This window comes from Gouania willdenowi, chromosome 4, assembly GCF_900634775.1.
Source record: "Gouania willdenowi chromosome 4, fGouWil2.1, whole genome shotgun sequence".
Taxonomy (NCBI): domain Eukaryota; kingdom Metazoa; phylum Chordata; class Actinopteri; order Blenniiformes; family Gobiesocidae; genus Gouania; species Gouania willdenowi.
The window spans coordinates 31,864,394-31,889,418 of record NC_041047.1 but is presented as its reverse complement, the minus strand read 5'-3'; the positions used below and the strand labels follow the sequence as shown (position 1 = coordinate 31,889,418).

Here is a 25,025-nt window from a genome sequence, read left to right as displayed (position 1 = left end):
AAAACAATACTTCACTTCAAGCCAAAATCTGATCCCAATAAAAAGATGGGCACAGCAGACAACAGACGAAATCCATTTCCTCTACTTGATATCATTTATCTCTCTGTAATTGGATGAGTCAGAGATATTCCCTCACACTTCAACCAACCACCATTAGCAGCTTTACATTACCCGATTTATTATGTAAAGGTCAACTCAGGACATTAATCAGCTTTAATGTAACCCTATAATTGAGTAGTTGTATTTGGGATTCACGCTGCAGAAATTGTGGCAAATGCAGAAGAAAAGTCTTATTTGTTTGACTTTGCAAAGATGATCAGAAGCAGAAGTTCCTGCGATTGTCAAAGTCAGCCGTTTTTACTTGTTAACTAATCGGCCACAGAGGAAAGCAAAGACATCTGCTCTGGACTTCCTCTCGAAAAGTACCACTTCTCCTCAGAAAACACTGAAGACTGTCTGGCCAATAAGAGCATAACTTAGAGTGCCATCTGTCTAGCAGTCAAGCAGCAGTTTGTGGCAGAAAATATGTCAAACCCACTATAAATAGCCATGTAAACTTCTTCAGCTTTGAGACAACCATCACATTGTACACCTGACATCTCACCTTCTTTAGGCTGTATCCTGCATGAAAGATAATTGGAGGCAGTAAAATGTTGAAGAACACCTCAGGGTCAAATGTCACCTGGAGAAGATGAGAAATTACAATTCATCAGGGTAGAAAGCAAGCTATTTACAAACACACAATGAAACTGAACCCTCTGCGAAATGACTCAATGACAAGCTAAGACTACTGGTAAACGCTAAGCTACATTACAACATGTGAGTTACATACAGTTCAGTTTATTTTATCTTATTTTAGTCACGTAGAATTAGTTTAAACATAAACAGAAATTAACGAGAATATTTACATTTCCTGAAGAAAATGCAAGTGCGGATGCAGGTGCTCGCCCATGTTGCACTGCATTAACTTAGCATCAGCATTAGCCTAGTATTAGCATGAACCTAGTGCTAATATTGGACTAGCGTTAGCATTATCCTAGAATTATCATGAACATTAGCCAAACATTAGCGTTAGCTTAGTATTACCTAGCATTAACAATAGCCTAGCAATAGCATTAACCTAGCATTAACATTAGCTTAACGCTAGCATTAGCCTAGCTGAGCAATAACCTAGCTGAGCAATTGAATAGCAATAGCAATTGCATAGCATTAGCACTAACATAGTGCCTCCTGCATCCTCACTAGTTACAACAAAAATAAAATATTGATTTAAAAAAAGATTAGTTTGGCTTATAAACCTTGCATTGACAAATAATAGTAATATAAAAATAATAACAATAGAAATTTGACACTGACACTCAAAAGTTGGGGTAATAATAAAGATAAAGCAGTGATACTACCTGAAGTTTTATACATAAGGCTGACATTACACTGTCATTAGCATGAATAAGGTGTCATGAATGCTATCATTAAGTGTTGTTTGCTAAATTATGACACCTTTTGCTAAATTATGACATCCTTGAAGCTATGTTCACATTTTTTGGGTTAGTTGGAGGGATCTAGTGGGGTTAGGGTTCGGGCAGGGGTCTGCAACCTTTACTCTCAAAAGAGCCAATTTGCCTCATCTCACCTGGATTAAAGTCCTTCCGGAGCCAAAAAATACCTTTTTAATGAAGACAACAAAACCATACAGTTCAAATTATATCAGATAATGTTATGTAAAGATTTTTTTTTTTTTAGATAATGTATTTGAAGGGCTACACAAAAATTACTTGAATTTTATAACGCATAATGTCAGTCAACACATGCTAATTGCTAATTTCTTGCCACATATCAAGCATGCATATTTAGCCGGCATGTTGGCAGTTAAAAGAATCTGTACCCACACAATTAAAATGTATATTTACTTTCAGAATAGTCTTTTAGTTGATTTAGTTATCTTACCAGGGATTTAAAACTTAAGGTTAACCACAGGTGCGAGCAAAGTTAATGGTCTGTCGATGTTTCAGTAGGAAGTAGGAAGGTGACTAAGTCATTGCACAATGTGATTTATTTTTAGGTTATATCGTTATATCGTGATTTTATTTGATGTCAAAATCATTATTCATGCTAATGAATAAGGTGTCATGTCATAATAATGACAATTTAATGTCAGCCTTTGTGTATAAAACTCCAAGTAAAGTGTTACCAATAACGCTAATTCATAATTTCAGTAATGATAATGTAGTAGTGTTTATTAATCACTTTACAATTTGAAATGTACAGAGAAATTATTTTTCAACATGTTGATCCATTTTCCCAAAGCGCGGCACCCGGGTAGAGTGTCCCACACACCAGTGGGACAGGACTGCCATGCAAGGCGCTGGTCGACCGCTGGGAGCAACCTAGGGTTCAGTGTCTTGCCCAAGGACACTTCGACACATAGTCAGGTACTGGGATCGAACCCCCAACCTCTCGATCAGAAGACGGTCGCCCTGTGGCTCAGGTGTGTATTTGTGTATTTGAACTGGCTACCTTCTACTTACACATGCAGAGGTTCTTTGAAGGTAAAAATAATTTATCCTAATCTTCAAAACTATTTTTTATTATTCTGTTCAGTAAGCCTGAATCATCAAAATTGTAATGAGTAAGTTCTGTTTAGTTTTACAATTGAGTTACCGTTCACCAAATCGTTCAATAATCAACTAAAACTATAGACATTACTATTCAGAACAAATGAACACAAATATTTGAAGACAATTCACAGAGATCCCAGAAATCACTTACAGTAAGTGTGGCTTCATCCTAAAACGTTTTAGCTTAAGAGCTGTAGTTTTTGATATGCCACATAAATTTTAACTTATTGGAATTTTCTTTATAAAGCACTTAATACAACACAATAGAAATTCAGAATGATCAGGTGTGTTTTAAGGTGCTTTTGAGACCAGTAATGTCTGCCTAAACACTTCAGTGATTGGAAGCACAACACTGTCAAATAAATATCATGTTTACATGTGAATGGTACATAATATTTCTATTACCCATAAAAAAGTGTAATCACTGCATGATTCATTTGATTTTTCATTGAAATTGAAGGTTAAACTTTGCATTTGCATTCAAAGCTTGATTGTTTTATAAAGAATCTACTGTTGTGGTTTAAGCTGGCCAAATACTGTGATTACACGTGCGTGTGTGTGTGTATATATATATTAATCCACTCTGACCTTGCGCAGCATATCATTCTGCTCCACATTTTGAATCTCCCTGGAGTTGATCTCCCCTTTGAGGGTGTACTCAAAGAATTTGCCGCTGACATTAAGCAGTAGGGTGCTGGCAGGTCCTTCTTTCAGCGTGCAGCTTGGAGGGGTTTTGTGATGGTAGCTAGTAGCAGGAATGCCATAACGTAGAATTACCCCAACAAGCAAACCTGAGAATAGCAAAGAGAAAACCATAGATTTGTATTCATGATAGCAACATGTTTTCCATTTGAATGAGATATGAAGAGCCCCATTCATCTCCAAGTAAAATGTCAATAGCTCAGATTTTAATCATACTTGCTTAATGTGCCTGGAAGCACAATTAGACAGCAGACATGCACACATGCAAACTAGAGATGAGGGATAAAAATGTTACAGCTTGAAAGGCATTTAAAGAACAAAATCCATCAGATGGCATTTATTAGCAAAGCACAGCCCATTTGACTCTGGACCGTAGGTTAACCAGTAGTTCACTCTTTGGCATTCAACCACGTTTAGAGACAATTACTGTAGTTTGATTTGAAGGCTGGATTTCAGCAGCGGCGGTGGGCGAAGTGAAAAATAAGATGTTAAATTAAAGATTACGTACAAACTGAGCATTTTTTGGCCCTTTCATTACCGAATATATGCATGATTTTTTTTACATAGAAAAAGATAATGGTGTTAAAAACATTATGTGTCAAAACTGGTGTCATGTGCTCTTTAACATTTACCAACGAGGAAGACAAAAGCGGAATTTGTTTTATTATGTGACCACTGCACCTCTGAAAGCACTGACAGTTGTCGGTGAGTCATGGCTGATGTTTGCTTTGACTGTGGATAATTCTACAGAGCATCACTATACAGAAGCCTGTGTGCAACCGAATGTGAAAAATAACCAAACAATTGGTACAACACTGTAAGTATTAATAGCAGTGTAAAAAAAAAGAAAGCTGCTCTTGGACAGAATGCTGTGCCTCAGCAGCTGAATGTAAAACAGCAAAAGTCTATGTCTGAATAGCATTGTTTAAAGGGGGGGTATTATGTTTTTTTCAATCACATAGAACCATTCTATAGCGCACTACAATGATGATGCAACCATATGTTAGTCTGTAAATGCAGTAAATCAAAATAACTGCCTTGAATAAATTTGCTCTCGCATCATGGCTGTATCAAATGCCTTGAAATTGGCCTCTGTCTCTTTAAGAAGCTCCTACCCTTTCCGACACACCCCTTCAGCACGCTGTCTGTGACGTCATCACAACAGTACTACTCTCCTCCACACGCATTGAAACTGCTATCGATCTTCGGTGCATTGTAATTTGACTGTTGGAAAGGAGCTACACTAATAATATATAATGAAACTATGTTGCACTATGTTACAATGAAATCATAAATACAACATAAAATGCACAATCTTTTTTATCATAAAAGGAAGCAGCTAAAAGTTTGATTAACAATTCATTTTATGTTAAAAGCAACGTAAAGATACATGGAGGCATTTTGTAATTTTAAAAAGTGTCTTGAGTACGATGAGCTCAGGAGACGCACAGTTCCACCAGGCGTTAGCTAATTGCTGTCGTGTTGTTAACGCTGTGCTGCTGCCTGCTCGAGACACAGGGGAGGGGCGTTCTGCTGTGGAGCGATGGGCGATAACTCGGCTGGGGACGAAAGGTCAGAGGCGTCTCCAGGAGGTAGGGGCGTTCATAGGAGGACTCAGGCGAAGCTACACCTAAAATGGATGCCGTCAGAGTTTTTAAATATTGCTCAAACATACATGAATGTGCCAAGGCAACACTCCAGGCATGTTTTTAATGAGGGAATGACATAGTAGCATGATATAAATCTTGAAAAAGTTGATTTTGTATAATAACCCCCCCCTTTTAAGGTTGCCATTTATTCAACCGTTTTCTCAGATTGAATTTCAAATTTCCTAAACCTTAGTTAGATTCTTGGTGTGCTTTATGTTAATGAACCATTTTGGTAATTTTTTTTCAAGAAACGCAAACTTGAGGATGCAATAAATGATCAATAAAGCTGAACAAACAAAACTCTGCTGCCTCTGGCTCTGCACTCAGCAGGGGGTGTTTTACTCCCACAAAGACAGAAATTTGCTCAAGATTGTATGACCTCATTACATTTACAGAAACATAATTACTACACCTTTGTTATGGGTGTATTTAGAAAATTTCTGTGAACTCCACATCTGCAAAGAGTTTATGCTTTACCGAAATTGACCAATCTCAAAACACAACTGCTAGCTTCTGCCAGATTGTAATCCTATCGTAGCACATGGTTCGTATTCATGGTTTGAAGACTGTTTATGTTACAGGTTTGCATTTTAAACCCGAAACAAAGTCTAACTTTTTATGTGGATCAAATGAGTTAATTAGTAACAGTTTGCAGACGATTCAAACAAAGTATGAGGAGAAAAAAAAAAACAAGAATGCAGTTTTAACAGGACTGATTTGAAGCTTTAAATCACCTTTACTCAACAGTGATCAGAAGCTCCTTGGCCTCATTTACCTACTGAAAGTGTAGACTTTGTTTCCTGTTTCTTATTTAGTTAAACCACACACACACACACACACGCACACACACACACACACACACACGCACACACACACACACACACACACACACACACACACACACACACACACACACACACACACACACACACACACACACACACACACACACAGAGGGATTTTTTAATCGTGCCCCAGTAGAAATAATTATATTTAAATCACTGGCACAGAGAGAATTAAGCACCCAGACACCATTTAATAACACAGAAAGGATTTAAGTGTTGCTTTGCCTTAAAAATACATGATTTTTTAAAGGAGACAATTACAATCTCTTAATATATTAGAATAGTCCATTTTTGTTATTTATCAAATAAGGAAGATATTATTTTCAAGAGAAAATAAGATATCTAAAAAAATATATTTCCATGTCTTAGTAATTGAAAATATAGGAAAAAGTTTTTCACTGACTGATAGTTGTTTTTATTTTTTCCTCTTTTCCTTTTTTTGCTTTAACCTGTAATGACAGTTTAAGCTTTTAGAAACTCAAAAGCAGTAACAGGTCCCTGAATAATGCATATTTGTGTTATAGCCTGTATGTGGATTAGAAACCATCTTTTATTCCAACATGGATAAGTGGGTATCTCACTACCAGGTGCACTGATAGCTGAGTCTTTTATTCAGAGTCACAAACAAGCAGCCTATCTATGATCTGCATCTGCATGTGTAGTTTTTACAGGTATAAGAACCAAAAACCCTTTTAGAGAAATTAACAGAAGGCGGAGACGTGGAAATGCAGATATTCACACTTTGACGTTTCCATTCCATGTATCTCCATCCATCCCAGGCAGCAGCCCCCGGGAAGCCCTAATCACGCAAAGCGGCGGTGCGGCGCGTGTTGGGCGTCTAATCCGTAAAGCCTTACCGTAAATCATCGCCAGTCCGGTTTCATGCAGGAACCGAACCCGTCTGCGCTTGAAGAGCCAAATAGTGAGGATTGTTAAGGTCAGCAGCAGAATAAACGTCAGTAAATTGACGCTGTCCTGTCGGTGACTTTCCTCTGCCTCCTTCTCGGAGGCCAGTTCTTCCATTCCGTCGTCCTTCAAAGCAGACACCGCGTTCACGAGGAGAAACGCGGCCAACGGCGCGGAACTGGGTTTTCGGCACGTCCTCATGGCGCAGGACGTTGCTGACAGCTCTCAGTCTGCGGTCTGTGCCATCACTGAAGCTGGAAGTGGCACACACCGAGCCAGAGCCAGAGCCAGAGCCAGCACACCGGACACTTCAGCCTCTTAAAGCCGCACTGCGTGCTCTGAAGACGGATGCCGCACGAGGCTGTGCTGCCCCCAAGGACCCGAGGAGGAGAACCAAGCGAGTCACAATCCTGAGTCACTGATGACTGTGCACTTCAGGGACTACTCATCCTGAAACACTGGGATAAAGACATCCGGAATAACGGTAGTAGAAGTGGTTTAAACCAGTTACATTTCAAGTGGGTCAAACCAGAATAATACAAGCGTTTATGTAATAGGGGAAAAAACTGCAGCTTAAATATGATTCCCTGGTTAGTTACTACCAGAGGTGACAAAAATACTAGTCTTCAGTACTCAAGTAAAAGTATAGATACTTGAATAAAAAAACAAAACACTTTTAATAATAAGACAGGGTTTTTAAACCAGCAAATTCCATATATTGTATTATTTTTAGAATACTGGTACATGGAAATAAATTAAATCAGTTACCTTTAAACACCTGGAGAATTTAGCACTCGTAATATTAAAAATTGTAAATAAAATGTGCTAAGAAAAAAAGGAGCGCAAATGCTCAGTAAAACCCAGAGTGAATTTAAAAACTTGTAAATGTTAGCCATAAAACTAACAGAAAAAAGCTCAAACTATTAAAATGTTTCATTTAGCCTCAAAAGATTCATGTTTTCCAGGTTTCTGGAATGGAGATGTTGGTTTGGGTCTTTTTACATCGTGACGTCATTGTAAATGGACTTGATCTATATAGCGCTTTTGTGACTACACTAGTCCTAAAGCGCTCTACAATATCAACTCATTCACCCATTCACACACCAGTGGGACTGAGCTGCCATGCTCTGATCGAACCCCCAACCTCTCGATCATAGCACGACCCCTCTACCACCTGAGCCACGGTCGCCTCAAAGTCATTTTCGAAGGTCTTATAGGTAACAAGCTCATCTTTCTTTAAAAGCAAGGAGTCTGTCTGTCTGTGTGTGTGTTCCTCAAATATCTCTGTGGTTCAGGGACAGGTTGACCTGAGAGTTTCAACATGGCTGCTGCTTGATTCAAGGGTGTGCAACGTCAGATTTGTTTGGACGCCCCACCCTCACGCTTCACCTCCTGAGGACCCCTTCTGTTTAGCCTTTATATGCTTCCCTTAGGATAAATTTTATAGAACTGTAAGGTTGATTATCAGAGCTTGACACACAACTATATCTATCACTGAACCCAGATGACCATGGTCCCATTGAGATGTTGTGTGACTGCTTAGAAAAAGTAAACTTCTGGATGAGTGAAAACTTCCTTCAACTAAATCATGACAAGATGGAGGTGATTGTCTTTGGTAACAAGGAAAAGAGGACTGCTATCAGCAAGTATCTTGAGTCTCGATCTTTAAAAGCTAAAGACCAAGTCAAAAACCTTGGTGTAATGATTGACTCAGATCTGATATTCAGCAGTCAGATCAAATCTATCACAAAAACAGCCTTCTACCACCTAAAGAACATCTCCAGAGTGAAAGGTTTAATGACTCAGAAAGATCAGGAGAAACTGGTCCATGCTTTTATCTCCAGCAGACTGGACAAAGAGCATCAAACATCTACAGCTGGTTCAGAACGCTGCAGTTCGGGTCATAACCAGAACAAAGAGGTCAGAGCACATTATTCCAGTTTTAAAATATTTACACTGGCTCCCAGTCAGTCTCAGAATAGATTTTAAAGTTCTGCTGCTGGTGTATAAATGTGTGAATGGGTTTTGTCCAGAATACATCAGTGACATGTTAGTCAGGTATGAACCCAGCAGGTCTCTCAGATCTATGGACACAGGTCAGGTAGTGGAGCCCAGAGTTCACAGTAAACAAGGTGATGCTGCTTCTTTCAAGGGTGTGCGACGTTGGATTTGTTTGGAGTGCAATGATACCATTAATAAATTATCTCTCTATCAAAGCAAGGAATTTCATAAATGCTTTACAAATTCCTTGTGCATCTAAACTGACTGTTGTGGATTAATGACACTAAACGAGTCTGGCCCGAGTCTGTTCTGGTCTGAGGAGATCAGAATCTGCGAGGACAACAAACTGGAATTGGAATAGATGGGGTTTAACTCCCTACAGTGTCTTTGCTGAAAGCCAAAATATATGAAAACACAATAGTTATCACTACACATTTCACAACAAACCTAAATGTCCCTGACGACCCACCTTCAAACACACCCTCATTTGGCCATCCATGAAAAAGCTACTTAACCTCCCACTTTTATATAGCAATACATACTTCCTACGGGCACTGCACTAGTTTTTTAAATGTAAGGAGTAGAATGTAAAGATATTTGTTTAAAAAGTAAGGAGTAAAAATTAGAAGTTGCCAAAAAAAAATTCTCAAGTAAAGTACAGGTACCAGGAAAAAACTACTTAAGTACAGTAACAAAATATTTGTACTTGTCACTTCTGGTTATTACCAGTGTTAATTTTGACAGCTAATTTAGTTTTAGTCATAGTATTTTGTCTAAAATGCCACTTTTTATCTAAAGTTAGTCACCAGCTAGGACTATTTCAGTTATAGTCTAATTTTAGTCAACTAAATGACATTAAAATTTAGTCAGTTAATGCATATTTTTTTAAGCATCAATTACCATTTATCAACCTAAGATTCATTTACGCTGGTCCTGCCTTCCACGTAATAAAAGTAATTTTGATTGGATACCTTCCAAAAAAGAATCTTAGCTCGTTCTGATTGGATTTTCTCTCACTTAAACAATATAATTTAGTTATTATTAGTAAATGATAATAACAATGATACAGTTTTTGTTCACATGTATTTTTTAACTAGTCATGGTCTAGTTATTGTCACCTAAAAAAAATGTGGCTGATTAAAACTTTTACTCGACAAAAATAACACTGGTCATTGCCTCTGCCAAGGAGGGGTTTTTTTGTTTATTCATATTTGCCTGTTTGTTTAATTGTCTTTTAACACGATTACGTGAAAAATACAATACAATAATTTAACTATAGATATACTGTACCTTAAGCCAAAGAAGATTTCATTAAAACTTGGAGGGGTTCATTACACACAAACTGCTTTGGTTTAAACTTTATATAAAAACTATTGATCTTGGTGAAATGTGTTGTTTGCTTGATTAACTCACTTTCCATCAGAATCTGAGCTCATGTTAATCACTGAGATGTTTCTTCATGAGTTCTTCTTACAGACTGAGGCAGCTCACACATGGAGAAGATAATTTATGCAATGAGACATTTAGACAGACTTTTCCTTTTCTGACAAAGAAAGATTAGCTTAATATAAGGTTCTAATATTAAAAGCAGAGTGATTTAACAGTATGATGCATACATTCTAACTTCAATTTTCTTTAAATAAATTACTAAGTTTTTTTTAGCTTAACTTAGCGCTGCACGATTATGGCCAAAATGATTATTTTGATCAATATTGTAATCACGATTATAATCACAATTATTTGTCATGTTAGGGAAAAATCTATGTTTTTATTGTACTACTTCTAAACAAACATGTGTACAGTTTACAGTGTAAAATTAAGCTTTATAATAGAATTATTATAAAACAATAATAATAAAAATGATTTCAAGAATTTAAAATGAACCAAAGGCTAAATGAATAAATACACTATTACAGACTGCAGAGCCCATATTTTAAACGTAAATGTTGCCGACAATCAGGTTAATTTAATCGTGGCAACCAAAATCATGATCACAATTAAAATTAGATTAATTGTGCAGCTTTAGTTTAACTTGAGTCAGTTTCTATCAATAAATTGCCAATGTATTATTATTATAACTATTATTAGTATTATTATTATTACACCAGGGTTTTGTCAGGGTTCATGTTGATTTATTGATCATTTACAATCTAATAATTCCCAGTGCTCTCCCAGTAGGTCTGACGTGGACATCTGCACAAATGTAATGGTTTACAAATGAATGCACACGTTCATGTGTGTAGTTAGTTAGGTGTACAAAGCATAACTAGCTATGAGTGAGACTGAACTAAAACATAATCTAATGGTTAATGGTGTAATATGAGAAATATTTTCAAAGACATTGAAATTATGGATTAGAAGAAATGTACTGTGTGTAAATGCCTTTAAAACACCTCCAATGTTCCTGCAGGTAATTACAGATGTGCAATCTTAACCTGGTGGCCCATTCACACATGAACATGTTTTAATTTTTGAAATGAAACTGTAAGTATACAGAAGGAACAATAAGAGTTTAAAAACATATTTAAGCCATATTTTAAAACACTGACTACTTGTGTAGTAGACGCCTTCATTAATCAATTCAATAGAGTAATTGTGGATCTCAAAAAATCATTTGACATTATCAATCAGAACATTTTCATATACATACATCGTTGTGCTTGGACATATCACAGAATTTAAGTTAAGCTACATTAAAGTTATTTAGTAATTGCAAAAACAATGCTTGAGCAGAGTTATTGATAGATGGTGTAAGAGTTCATGAAAATACATTTCTGAGCATATTATTAGACGATAAAATGAGTTGGAAATCACAAATAAAACATGTGTTGCACAAAATAACACAAATAATTTCAATAAAAAAAAAAAAAAGCCAAACAAAAATCCCTCCACATGCTGTACTGTTCACTGGTGTTACATATTTACATTATTGTGGGGAAGTCTGGGAAAATTTTCACTACAATCACTATCCATAGAGCAAAAATGAGTAACTAAGAATATTACATAATACTGGTTAATGGTATGGATCATACATCAACAAATCATTAGATTCCTGCACAGAAGAAGACAGAATAACCTCAACCTCGTATTCATTTTATATTTCAGTGTTTTGGAATCTTAAACTCAATAATCCTTTCACCAATATGTGATTAAAAATGTCTGTCATCATGTGATTATGTGGGACAACTGTGAGCCCTGGAAATACTGCTGAGTTTTATGTCATTTGTGTATTTGGAGATGCTGAGATATCTACAAATGAATTAGTTGGTGATTTATTAATGAGTCATGTTTTCTCTGTCATTTTACTTTCCCCTGTCGATAATTAGTTTAAGTAATGGACTTGGTAAATGGACTTGATTTTATATAGCGCTTTATCACCACACTGAAGCAGTCTCAAAGTGCTTTACATATCAGCTCATTCACCCAATCACTCTCACATTCACACACCAGTGGGACAGGACTGCCATGCAAGGCGCTAGTCGACCACTGGGAGCAACTTAGGGTTCAGTGTCTTGCTCAAGGACACATAGTCAGGTACTGGGATCGAACCCCCAACCTCTCGATCAGAAGACGACCCACTACCACCTGACCCACGGTCGCCACATGTGTCAAACTGAAGGTCTGAGGGCCAAATTGGGCCCTTTGTGGCATCCAATGACAATGTGGTTGAAAACCCCTGGTTTAACCGATTAATACAAAAGACACAAATGTTTAATCTCATACATTTCAATAGCTTTATTTGTGCACTGCATAACTTGGAGATTAATAAGGTAATGTGACTTGTTATCAAATATATTTATACTGTAAGAATGATTTGTTTGTAAATAAAACCATGTAGAAATGTAAAGCTGTTCACGGCGTGTAATAATGTATATATATATATATATGTGTATATATTTTTTTTACCTATCCCTCTGTGTAAATATACAGTAACAGTAAATCTGATGAAGCTTGTTACATGTCTAGAAATCTGGAAAAAAAAAAATGTGTGCTCTTACTTTAAAAATGGCAACTTCCGGTTTTATTTTTGTTTCAGTCTTCAGACATTTTGTTTTCAGAAGCAGATAATTAAAATTAACCAGTTTTTAAAATTGTGTTTATTCCTTCTAGATCCCATTGAAGAAAAATACCTTAAATTTCTATTTGAATTTTTTAATAACCAAACAATAGTCTTTACTAGAAACTTCTACTTGACCAGGACCAGAACCAGGACTTCAGACCAGGACCAGACAGAGTAAAGACTTCAAACCAGAGAAGAAGTTAAGACCAGACGTCATGTTTTAATTATTATTTTATTAATCATTAGCACTAAACATGATGTCATTTTCAATCGTCAGGTTTGTGTCGGTATGTCTTTAAATCAGATTTGGAGCCTGAGAAGTTTAGTTTGCTGAGATTTAGTAATAATTTTACTCTAAAGTGAGCGTTTGGGCTGCAGAAAGTTACAATATTTAAGTCCTTTATAAATATCACAAAATTGATACTTTCACTTCACTACATTTCTCTTGAGCACCGGAAGTACTTTTTTTGATTTTGTTTGATTTAGCAGCCAATGATGTTCAGTTAGACTGGGTGAAATGTTGTTACCATTGCATTGATGCTGTTTGCATTAGTTGTGGTTAAATATTTCCTTGATTCATTCTAATAATGCCGGTGATGTTTAATCTGTTTTCACATGCTTTATTTTACACATTGATTTGTTTCTTAATGTAGAGGGATTTCATCTTATTTAATTTTAAACGGCTTGTTTTTTTCTCTTATTTAATTATTACTTTATTCACACATTATGCATTTTTAAAAGCCTTTATTTAATAACACTTTGGCCCACAACTATACTGCACATACACAGCTGTTTAATAGTCTTTCCATGTGTAAATTATTGTGTGAAGGTTGAAGAAAACTACCATTAGGCTACAATGCATCCAATAATTCAATAATTATTATTCTTATTTATTAGCCTTTTGTGGACAAGTATTGACTGTGTTGTCCGTTTCAAATTAATTAATAAATATATACATTCTATAAAAGAAAGCAGTGCTGAACATCTTGAGTGAGATACAGCGATGATTGCACAAATTCATTATTCATACAGTAAAAATGGTTTTATTATTATATTGTTTAATTGTGACCATCACCAGCCTCCCTAAGGAAGAGTATGGTAAACGTAATTAATAATAATAATAATAATACATTTTATTTGAAAACCACCACCTTTCAGGTCACTCAAGCCCATGGTCACTTTACAGTGCATAGTATAAAACAACAACAGTGCATAGCAGGGTTAGGGTCAATTATAATTGTAATTGATCATTACAATTATGGCGTAGTTTTAAATGTAATTGTAATTTCAAAAATTGGTGGCTGTCATAATTTTAATTAAATTGTATTAATAGAGTTTAGATCATTATTTGGTCATTGTAATTGCCATGAAAATTCTATATAAATTATCAATTATAATTTAACTCAAAACTGGGGAACTATGTTACAGTTCTATGTACAGTTCTACACATATGTTAACAATTATTATAATATGTTTCATATCAAGGTTTGGCACATTTTACCATTTTAAAAAATCAACATTGAGGGTTATACTGACAAAAAAAGGCTCAGATGTCAATACCAAAAATATTGAAACCTATATTTTCATTGAGAGGGGGGGAAATGTGGTGAATGGCCTTCAAAGTTAGCAGAAGCATCTTGGTGAGCATGTAGATTTGAATGGGAAACCAGTGGAGCTGGTGGAGAACAGGAGTGATGTGGGAGATCGAGGGGGTTTTGGTGATGATGCATGCAGCTGAGTTCTGGACTAACTGGAATTTATGGAGGGATTTTCTGGGGAGACCAAAGAAAAGTAGTCAAGTCAGGAGTATTATGGCAGGGCTGGGCAGTATGACCAAAAATATATATCACTGTTTTTTCTAAATTCTAGCGGTTTCACGGTATATGACGGTATTTTTTTTTTTGGAAAAAAAAAACAGCACATTGACTTTTACTTTGTAGTCAGTGCGCGGAACAAAAAAACACAAGCCAGTAGCAATAATAATAGTGATAAATATAAGGATAAATAAAAGATTGAGGATAAAGATAAAGATAAGATAGAGGAATTACTGCAGTAGATTGACTTAGGATGGTCTATTTTACTGTCATAATGAGTGAATATTGTAGAATAATTCCACACTAGTAGTAAAACAAGTTTGCAACAGCAGCCCAATGGCTCTTTGCCGTGCTAGCTTAGCGTTAGCATCAGCTTGATTTCTAGCTTTATATGCTGCATACTCAGTGTTGTGGTGGTTTCTTATGGTGAATAAGGTAGTGTTTTGTTTGCAGCTTTTCCAGGACTTATTTCCGCATTATAAAAATTACAAATTGCAATCCTTCGCTCTCTTTTTTTGTGTATGTCACGGCAAATTTGACCTCATTTGGAGACATGATTTTTGCTCTGGTTGAATGATGGAGTCCAGTCAGAGCATGATGATTTTATAAAAAAAGATTTATTATAAACTAAATGAAAAGGAGTGTCCCATCCTGTAGGGAGGGAAAGCAGCCAGGTACTAAGCAGGATGGTCCAAAAGGTTCTTCCCTAGCTCAGGATATGCAGGACTAACTAACAGTTTCACAGCTTAAGCTTTATACAGATATGCGAAAAAGTTCAACCCTGAGAGGAAAAGGAGGGGGTCAGATACACCCAGCTGTAGAGACGTTGGAGAATGATGTGTATGTTATGAAGAAGGCTGGCACCACTGATATCTGTCCTTGACAGTGTGTGTGTGTGTGTGCGTGTATATCTGCATGTAAGTTTGAGTTTGGCCTTCAGCAGAGACTGTGTGTTGCTGGCACTGTGGATACAATACAATCTGTACTGTTAATCTAACATGACTCAGCTGTTCAAAAGCGCAAAGAGTAATGCAGTCACTGTATATTAACTCATGAACACCCATTTGACGATATGATGATGAATATAATAATTGCCATAACATGTATTACTGCCAAACTACCGACATGCTAAGCTAATCGTGCCTCCGTGTCCGTGATTGTTGTTCTCCTGTAGCAGAGGAATGCGCACGCAGGCTTATTCATTCAATTACTTATTTATTTTAGGTTTTTTCCCTGGTGGGGCTGGACTTCCGGGTTGGGTCCCGGTCTGGTCCAGACCTCCAGAAGCACCAGAAGACCAGGAAGCACCAGAAGAACCAGAAGACCCAGAAGGATCAGAAGACCAGGAAGTACCAGAAGACCAGGAAAAACCAGAAGACCCAGAAGTACCAGAAGACCAAGAAATACCAGGAGACCAGGAAACACCAGAAGACCAGGAAGCACCGGAAGACCCAGAAGAACCTGAGCAGGACCTTTCTGAGGGAGCTTTGTTTTACATTTATTAGCTGATTCCTGGCTGGGAGACCCCTGAGGAGTCTGCTTCCTCAGCCTCCAGTGACTCTGAAGATGAAGGTAAGTATTCCCAGGAGTCACCACTTGGCCGCAATGTCTCCAGAAAGAGGTGTTACTGTAGTGATTCTACAGTCAGGTACCTAGACAATTCTGAGGAACTTTCATCGTCCGACTCTGACTGTCAGTGTGAGCCTGATACGAAGAGGCCGAGACGGGATGACAGCTCTGACTCATCTTAGTCATCTGTTCTTTTTCTTTTCCTGCTTCTCTCCATCTATGAGCAGAGTTCCCTGTTTTTACTCGGCTTCCACAGCTAGTCTTTGCGTCTGGAGGGATTAGCTCAGCCTTTGGTTACATTGACACCAACCAAAGCTGGCCATTTGTGTGTCCTTGTGTGTTTGACCAGTATGTCTTGCACCTGGGCCTTTTTGTCAATAGTTGTTTTAGGTTGGTTGGCCTTTGCGTCTTACGGGGCGGTTAATGTCCCAGGCAGCGTCTGGTACTGGGATTTTTTGAGATGGTAAGGATCTTCTTTCTTGTTTCTTTATGATGGGCCACAGCAGGAGTGGTTGTCCTGTTACTGTTATAAAACATGCATAATATATAAGGTTTACTTGGTTAGAATTAAGAATTAAAGATAACCTTTTTAATCCCAGCAAGTGAGGACAGGAGGAGACATCAGCAGAGGACAGAGACCAAAGAAGACTTCTCCATCAATCAGAACAATGTAAGCAAAAACACTGAACACACATTTAATGTAAAAATAAACTTTACTTTATAATAATGCCTGTAAAATGTCAGACAGGAGCACCAGCCCCGCATCCACAGCAGCAACTGAAGAGTCCACCAAGCAGCCTGAGGAGGAGACATTAGCAGAGGACAGAAAGACCAAAACAATCAATGCAAGTAACTCCTCTCATTGACACAGAAAAACACTGAACTAATGTTTAATGTAAAAATAAAGGTTACTTTATTCTAATGTCTAATGTGTATTGTCTTGTGTTTGATTGCAGAGTTTTGCTCCAGAGGACAATCAGATAGTTCCAGCTGTTCGTCACCACAGCAGAGAATGAGACACCAGCACTGCAGTGTTTACATACGCAGAGTTTGTGGGGGCGGGGGGGGACATTGCCCCCCCAGTGAACAAAGGTTTTCATTTAAGTTTTCCAAAATTCATTAGAAAAAATTAAATGTATTTTTTTTAACCATTGTTTTATTTGACTAACTCTGGACATCAGGGTTGGATTCAGTTATATTTTTCAGTTACAATTACGATTTCAATTACCCATGTTCAATTATGATTACAGTTCCCAGGATTCTTTCCAATTACAATTAAAGTCCATTTATTTTTATCCTCAGAAAGTCAATTACAATTACATTCTCAATTAAAGTTCAATTACAATTAATCACAATTACTAAGCCTGAAATACATAACCTAATAAAAGTTATCCTTCCTCTTGTGTTAGCTTTCTGTTAGCATCTGTTATGATAACGGGTCCTAAATCAGCTGTAAAATACACTAAAACAAATATCTGTCATCTATTTTTTCCTATCTATTGGTTACCTTGCAGGTTTCCTAATCAATGAAAATATTGGTTTTAATATTCTTGGTGTGGACATCTGAGCCTTTTTTCTGTCATTATTCCCCTAGATTTCAATTTTGTAAATGGTAAAATGCAGGAAAGCTTGATATGAAACATGTTTTACTAATTGTTAACTACATATGTGTAGAACTGTACACGGAACTGTTCCCCAGTTATGCGTTAAATTGTAATTGACAATTTTTATAGAATTTTCATGGCAAATCCAATTACAAAGTAAATTATCTAAACTCAATTACAATTCAATTACAATTACAACAGCAACAATTTTTTTTAAATCACAATTATAATCCCATCATAATTGTAATTAATTACAATTATAATTTTCCACATTCCTGCTGAATGTTCTTATATACCCTTTACAACTCAACAGGAATATAAAAAAATGTAAAACAAACCACAACAATCTGTTGTGTAGTAGATTTTGTGACGTTTCAGTATTGTGATATCTTGTTGCATAATATTATTGTCCCACCTTTATAAAATTCTACTTACACGACACAGAGAATCTGCGTTAGAACAATGCTTAAGTCATTGACACAGAAAAGGAAATTAATGTTGGTCTGCAATACTTATGCAAAATCTTACCGCCATACAGGTTTGGTGATTTGATAGTTGATGATGGAATGAATGAGTAATAAGATAACACACTTTTTAAATACCGGTAAGTAGAATGAAACTGTATTTAGTGCCTCCCAAATATGTTTATTTGTTTTATTTTTTTTTTCATCATTTCCGATCATCTCCCCCCTGGTGTGGGACCAAGAATGTTCCTTGTATTTTTAGTTCATGTTCTAATCAACACATTTTCATCATCAATATTATGTCCAGGGTGTGCCCCTGCTTAATTCCCAGTGAGAGCTGGAGATAGGCACCAGCAACTAAGAAAAGGAGCAATCGAAGTGAACTTCTTTTTGCTGAGTCTGCATCATATCATTTTTCTTGATTCCAGAGCCTACAGATGGAAGAAGGGTTGTCTAGCAGTGAGGTTATCTAATCTTAATGTTCCACTCACATCAATTGATTATAGTTGATTGACATACACACCATTGCTATTGTAAATATCACTTCATATTCTTGGCAGTATCATAACACTTTATCCACTGCTTCACATAATAATGCTTGCAGAAGCATAACATCCACTTTAATAGAAACAAATAAAAGAGTCTTTCTCATTTTTAGATGAATATAAAACATAAAATCAATCCCATCACTTTCAAATGTAAGTGTTTTTTTGGGTGGATAGTTCTGCTTTTTATGGCTCAGTTTTGTCAATTTGGATGATTTTGCAAAGCGTCTTAAGGGGTGGTTGTCAGGGATTCCTCTGGTTACTCAAATATTTTTGGAAGGAAATCATTGGCTGCATCTGGTAACAAATGTCAAATGTGACTCCAAAGCTTCAACCTTTCAAAATCAGCTTAAAGACTGTCAAAATTAGTCCACAGCTTATTATGAGTAAACCTTTAGTTTTGAAATGCCTCTAGATTCTGCTTTGAGTACATTTAGTTATGTTGATAACATATCAATGTTAATTCAAAAGGTTTTGGCCAAAAACAACAAACATACCACTTTTTATACTCTGCACCTTTTAAGAAATTAAGAACAAAAAATAAATAAAAAATAAAATAAAGCTAATCCTTTTCTAAAAAACGTGAAATACTTAAATAAATGGGTGATTTCCCAGGCTTGATGTGATGAACACTTCTGCCCAGCGAAAAAGATTTGATATAAAATTTGTTGAAAAGGGGGATTTTGAAGAGACAGTGGGGATGTGAGGTGATTATGAAAGTACCACATTTATTATGAGAAATGTACGTCTGAACTCTGCTTGAGAACTATGTTTATCTACCTTTTTAAATGTCTTTCTTTATTCATACTTTTCACGTGCTGTTTTTAGCTACAATTCTTCATTCAATATGTTTTTGTGTTTAACCTTTCTTTATTATTATTAGTGAGGATGCATTGACATCCTCACTATTGTATTCGTCGTACTTTATTATATTTCTTTGTCAAACTTTTTCAAACTTTTCAACCTTTTTCAACCTTTTCAAACTTTTTCAACCTCTTCAACCTTTTCAACCTTTTTCAACCTTTTCAACCTTTTTCAACCTTTTCAACCTTTTTCAACCTTTTTCAAATTTTTCAAACTTTCTCAAATTTGTCAAACTTTTTCAAAATTTTTCAACTTTTCCAAACTTTTTCAACCTTTTCAAACTTTTCAAACTTTTTGAATGCTAAAACAATGCTATTCCTAACGCTATGCCAATGCTAACCCGATGCTAATACTAGCGCAATATTAATGCTAGCGCAATGCTAATGCTAGCACAATGCTATTGCTAACGCTATGCCAATGCTAACCCGATGCTAATACTAGCGCAATATTAATGCTAGCGCAATGCTAATGCTAGCACAATGCTATTGCTAACGCTATGCCAATGCTAACCCGATGCTAATACTAGCGCAATATTAATGCTAGCGCAATGCTAATGCTAGCACAATGCTATTGCTAACGCTATGCCAATGCTAACCCGATGCTAATACTAACGCAATATTAATGCTAGCGCAATGCTAATGCTAGCACAATGCTAATGGTAGTGCAATGCTAATGCCAATGCAATGTTAATGCTAGCGAAATGCTAATGCTAGCACAATTCAAATGTTAGCGCAATACTAGCGCAATGCTAATGCTTGCGCAATACTAATACTAGTGCAATGTTAATGCTAGCACAATGCCAATCTTAGTACAATACTAACGCAATGTTAATGCTAGTGTAATGCTAATGCTAGCGCAATGCTAATGGTAGCACAATGCTAATGGTAGTGCAATACTAATGCTAGCACAATGTTAATGCTAGCACAATGCAAATGCTAGCTCAATGCTAATGTTAGCGCAATGCTAACACAATGCTAATGCTAGCGCAATGCTAATGTTAGCGCAATGCTAATGTTAGCGCAATGCTAATGCTGGCATAATGCTAATGCTAGCATAATGTAAATGTTAGCGCAATGCTAATGCTAGCACAATGCTAATGTTAGCATAATGTTAATGCTAGCGCAATGCTAATGCTAACGCAATGCTAATGCTAGTGCAATGCTAATGCTAGTGCAATGTTAATGCTAGTGCAATGCTAATGCTAGCACAATGTAAATGTTAGCGCAATGCTAATGCTAGCACAATGCTAATGTTAGCGCAATGCCAATGCTAGCACAATGCTAGTCAATCAATCAATCAATCAATCTTTATTTGTATAGCGCCAAATCATAACCAATGGTATCTCAAGACACTTTACAGTGGAGCAGTCTTAAGGACGGACTCTTCATTTTATGGATACACACATATGCATATATACGTATATACACATACATATGTATCCCACACCCAACATGAATTCATCATGGCGGCAAGGAAAACCTTCTGTTAAGCAGCAGGAACCTTGTGTGGATCCCATTCCTATGATGAACAGCCATCCACGTTATGCTGTGTTGGGTGTGTGCAGAGGAAAGGGTGGAGACAGAGTTGTTGAGACTCTGTAACTCCACACTGAGGATCCCACGGACCTGCAAGACAAAAGCCAGAAGGAGTACAGGAGCAAACACACAAGGGAAGAAGCAGACATAGAGGGAGTGTTTGAGAGAGGAATGGGACCCTCTCCGGTCCCTCTCTAACCTAAATGACCTCTCTCTTAACGCCCTCTCCAACCTCTCTCCAACCGAGCATGCCAGACCCCCCCCCGGCAGTCTATGCCTATTGCATCTTAATTATGAGCTATGAGCTGGTTCCTAACTAAAAGCGTTACCAAAGAAGAATGTTTTGAGCCTAACCTTAAAGGTAGAGAGGGTGTCTGCCCCGAACCGTGGTTGGTAGATGGTTCCAGAGAAGTGGGGCCTGATAACTGAAAGCTCTTCCTCCTATACTACTTTTTTTTTTTTTTTTTTTTTAAAGGATTTTTTTGGCTCTAGTGGCCTAATATATGACAGTTGCTTGACAGGAAAGGGGTCAGAGAGAGCAGGGAATGACACGCAGGAGGGGGTCCCAACCTGGACCCGCTGCAGGTGAGGAGCTATAGCCTCTGTACATGGGGCGGGCGCTCAACCCACTGAGCTAAACACCACCCCCCTCCTCTACTACTTTTAGAGACGACTGGAACAACGAGTAGTCCAGCATTTTGAGAGCGTAGTGTTCTGGGGGGATTGTATGGCACTACAAGCTCCTTGAGATAGACTGGTGCCTGTCCATTTAGGGCTTTATAAGTGAGAAGAAGAATCTTGAATTCTATTCTATATTTTATGGGAAGCCAATGCAGAGAGGCTAATACAGGAGTAATGTGATCTCTTCTCCTAGTTTTAGTCAGTACACGTGCTGCAGCATTTTGAACCAGCTGAAGTGTCTTAAGCGACTTGCTCGGGCAGCCTGCTAAAAGAGAATTACAATAATCCAGTCTAGAGGTAACAAAAGCATGGACTAGTTTTTCGGCGTCGCCCTGAGACAGGATAGATCTGATTTTAGCAATGTTACGGAGATGAAAGAAGGCAGTTCTTGAAGTTTGTTTTATGTGAGAGTTGAAGGATAAGTCCTGATCAAATAGAACCCCCAGGTTTCTAACAGTTGTGCTTCGTGCCAGAGTAATGCCATCTAGGGCAGTTAGGCTAGCATAGGTTTCTCTAAGGTGTTGTGGGCCCAGTACAATGACCTCAGTCTTGTCTGAGTTGAGAAGAAGAAAATTTTGGTCCATCCAGGCCCTAATGTCCTTTAGACAGGCCTCAAGTTTAGATAGCTGATTTGTCTCACCTGGCTTCATTGATACATACAGTTGGGTATCATCAGCATAGCAGTGAAAGTTAACAGAGTATTTTCTCATAACATTACCAAGGGGGATCATATAGATACAGAAGAGGATTGGACCTAGCACAGAGCCCTGAGGAACCCCGTAGCTTACTTTAGTGTACACAGAAGACTTATTATTCACGTGTACAAACTGGTACCTATCAGATAGGTAGGACTTAAACCAGTTTAGGGCAGTCCCTGTGATTCCAAGTAATTTCTCTAATCTCTCTAGTAGAATATAGTGATCTATAGTGTCAAAAGCTGCACTAAGATCTAATAAAACCAGCACTGAGAGTCGTCCTTCATCTGAAGCCCAGAGTAGATCATTAGTTACTTTAACTAAAGCAGTCTCTGTGCTGTGTTGAGCTCTAAAACCTGACTGGAAGTCCTCGAACAGGCTGTTGTTTTGAAGAAATTCACAGAGCTGAGCTGCCACAACTTTCTCAAGAATCTTTGAAATAAAAGGAAGATTAGATATAGGCCTGTAGTTTGCTAAAGTGCTGGAATCAAGAGTAGGTTTTTTGAGAAGGGGTTTGATTACAGCTACTTTAAAGGACTGTGGCACGTAGCCTATTGATAGGGATATATTTATTGTCTCCAACAAAGATGGGCAGACCAGGGGAACAACTTCTTTAAACAGCTTAGTTGGGATTGGATCTGAAAGGCAGGTCGATGGTTTGGAGGATGAAATAATAGAGTTAAGTTCCTGAAGTCCTATATGTGTGAAACAGTTTAGGTTAGGCCTATTTACATTTAATGGTACAGCAGGCCCAGGTGAAGGCAGGGAGTGGCTAATTTTATCTCTAATCTTATGAATTTTATCGTTAAAAAATGTCATAAAGTCCTCACAGCTGAGGGCTAGAGGAATCATGGGCTCAATAGAGCTCTGACTTTGTGTTAGCCTGGCTACAGTGCTGAAAAGGTACCTTGCTAGTGCAATGTTAATGCTAGCACAATGTTAACGCTGATGCTAACGCAATGCTAACTTTTTCAAACTTTTCAACCTTTTCAAACTTTTTCAACCTTTTCAAACTTTTTCAACCCTTTTCACCTTTTTAAACCTATTTCAGCCTTTTTCAACCTTTTCAATCTAACTGGTTTTAGCGATTGTTGCTAAGTTATTACAACGTAGCTAGCTTAATGCTATGCTAATGTAGTGCGACGCGGGCCAGCACATGCATCCTCACTTGCAGTTTTTTCAGGAAATGCAAAAATTCTAGTTATATGTTTTTATTCTTTTTCTGTGCACTCTAACTACTCCCACAATTTTTAACCAATTTCAACAATTAAGGTATCAAACTCTTCAGAAAATTCTGCAGATATCTGCTATATCTGTGTATTGAAATATTTTCAACTTTTTGAGTTATTTCTCGTGGAACTTTTTGCTCTCTTCCACTTACATTGAAAGTTCGAACCTTTTTGACCCTCCTGTGCCCTTTGACCCTCTTTATCGTCGGCCATTTTGAAACTGATCCAAACCATTCAACTTTTTCAACCTTTTTCAACTGTTTCAACCTTTTCAAACTTTTTCAACCTTTTTCAACCTTTTCAAACATTTCAAACATTTCAAACTTTTTCATACTTTTCAAACTTTTCAACCTTTTTCAACCTTTTTCAACCTCTTCAACCTCTTCAACCTTTTCAACCTTTTCAACCTTTTTCAACCTTTTTCAAACTTTTCAACCTTTTTCAACCTATTTCAAATTTTTTAAACTTTCTCAAATTTTTCAAACTTTTTCAAAATTTTCAAACTTTTCAACCTTTTTCAACCTTTTTCACCTTTTTCACCTTTTTCAACCTTTTCAAACTTTTTCAACCTCTTCAACCATTTTAACCTTTTTCAATCTTTGTATCCTTTTTCTATCTTTTTCAACCTTTTTCAAACTTTTCAACCTTTTTCAACCTTTAAAGCGATTGTTGCTAAGTTATTACAACGTTAAGGCTATTGCTAGGTTAATGCTATGCTAAAGTAGTGCGACGCGGGCCAGCACATGCATCCTCACTTGCATTTTCTTCAGGAAATGCAAAATTTCTAGTTATTATTATTATTATTATTATTGTTGTTGTTGTTATTTATTTTAATCTTTTTTATCGTGATTTTTTATCAGAATCAGCTTTATTGGCCAGGTATGTTTAACACACAAGGAATATGTATTTGTGTTTAACCTTTCTTTATTATTATTATTATTATTATTGTTGTTGTTGTTGTTGTTGTTCCATTGTAAAGACGGTCGCTCTGCGGTTTTTCCATTGATTGGTCAGACGCTGCAATCTCCACCCCTTTCATGTGAGCGTGCATGTACCCAGGCTTAAAAGTTTTTGAGAAACGTCTCGATGTCCCGCCCTAAACAGCTCTACTTCCTCCCACTGCCTCTCCCAATCTACCAAAAGCCACACCTCTACTTTTCTGCACACGCATCGCGGAACATAACAAGGTCGCATCAGGTCATATTAATATAGGTCTATGGGTTATGTAAGAGCCAAAATCATATTTA

The 25,025-nt window shown here is 37.1% G+C and overlaps 1 protein-coding gene across 1 annotated transcript in view; it reads right to left on the bottom strand.

Moving 5' to 3' along the window:
- Nucleotides 1-7,192, bottom strand: part of slc9a7 (solute carrier family 9 member 7) — a 36,017-nt gene extending 28,825 nt beyond the window's left edge. Inside the window, exons 1-3 of the mRNA XM_028444445.1 lie at nucleotides 6,669-7,192; nucleotides 3,204-3,406; nucleotides 605-682 (exon numbers count right to left, since the gene is read on the bottom strand). Coding sequence (XP_028300246.1) covers nucleotides 605-682; nucleotides 3,204-3,406; nucleotides 6,669-6,918 — 531 coding nt within the window. The 5' untranslated portion in view covers nucleotides 6,919-7,192. The remainder of the gene's footprint in view (nucleotides 1-604; nucleotides 683-3,203; nucleotides 3,407-6,668) is intronic.
- Nucleotides 7,193-25,025: the final 17,833 nt, after the last annotated feature.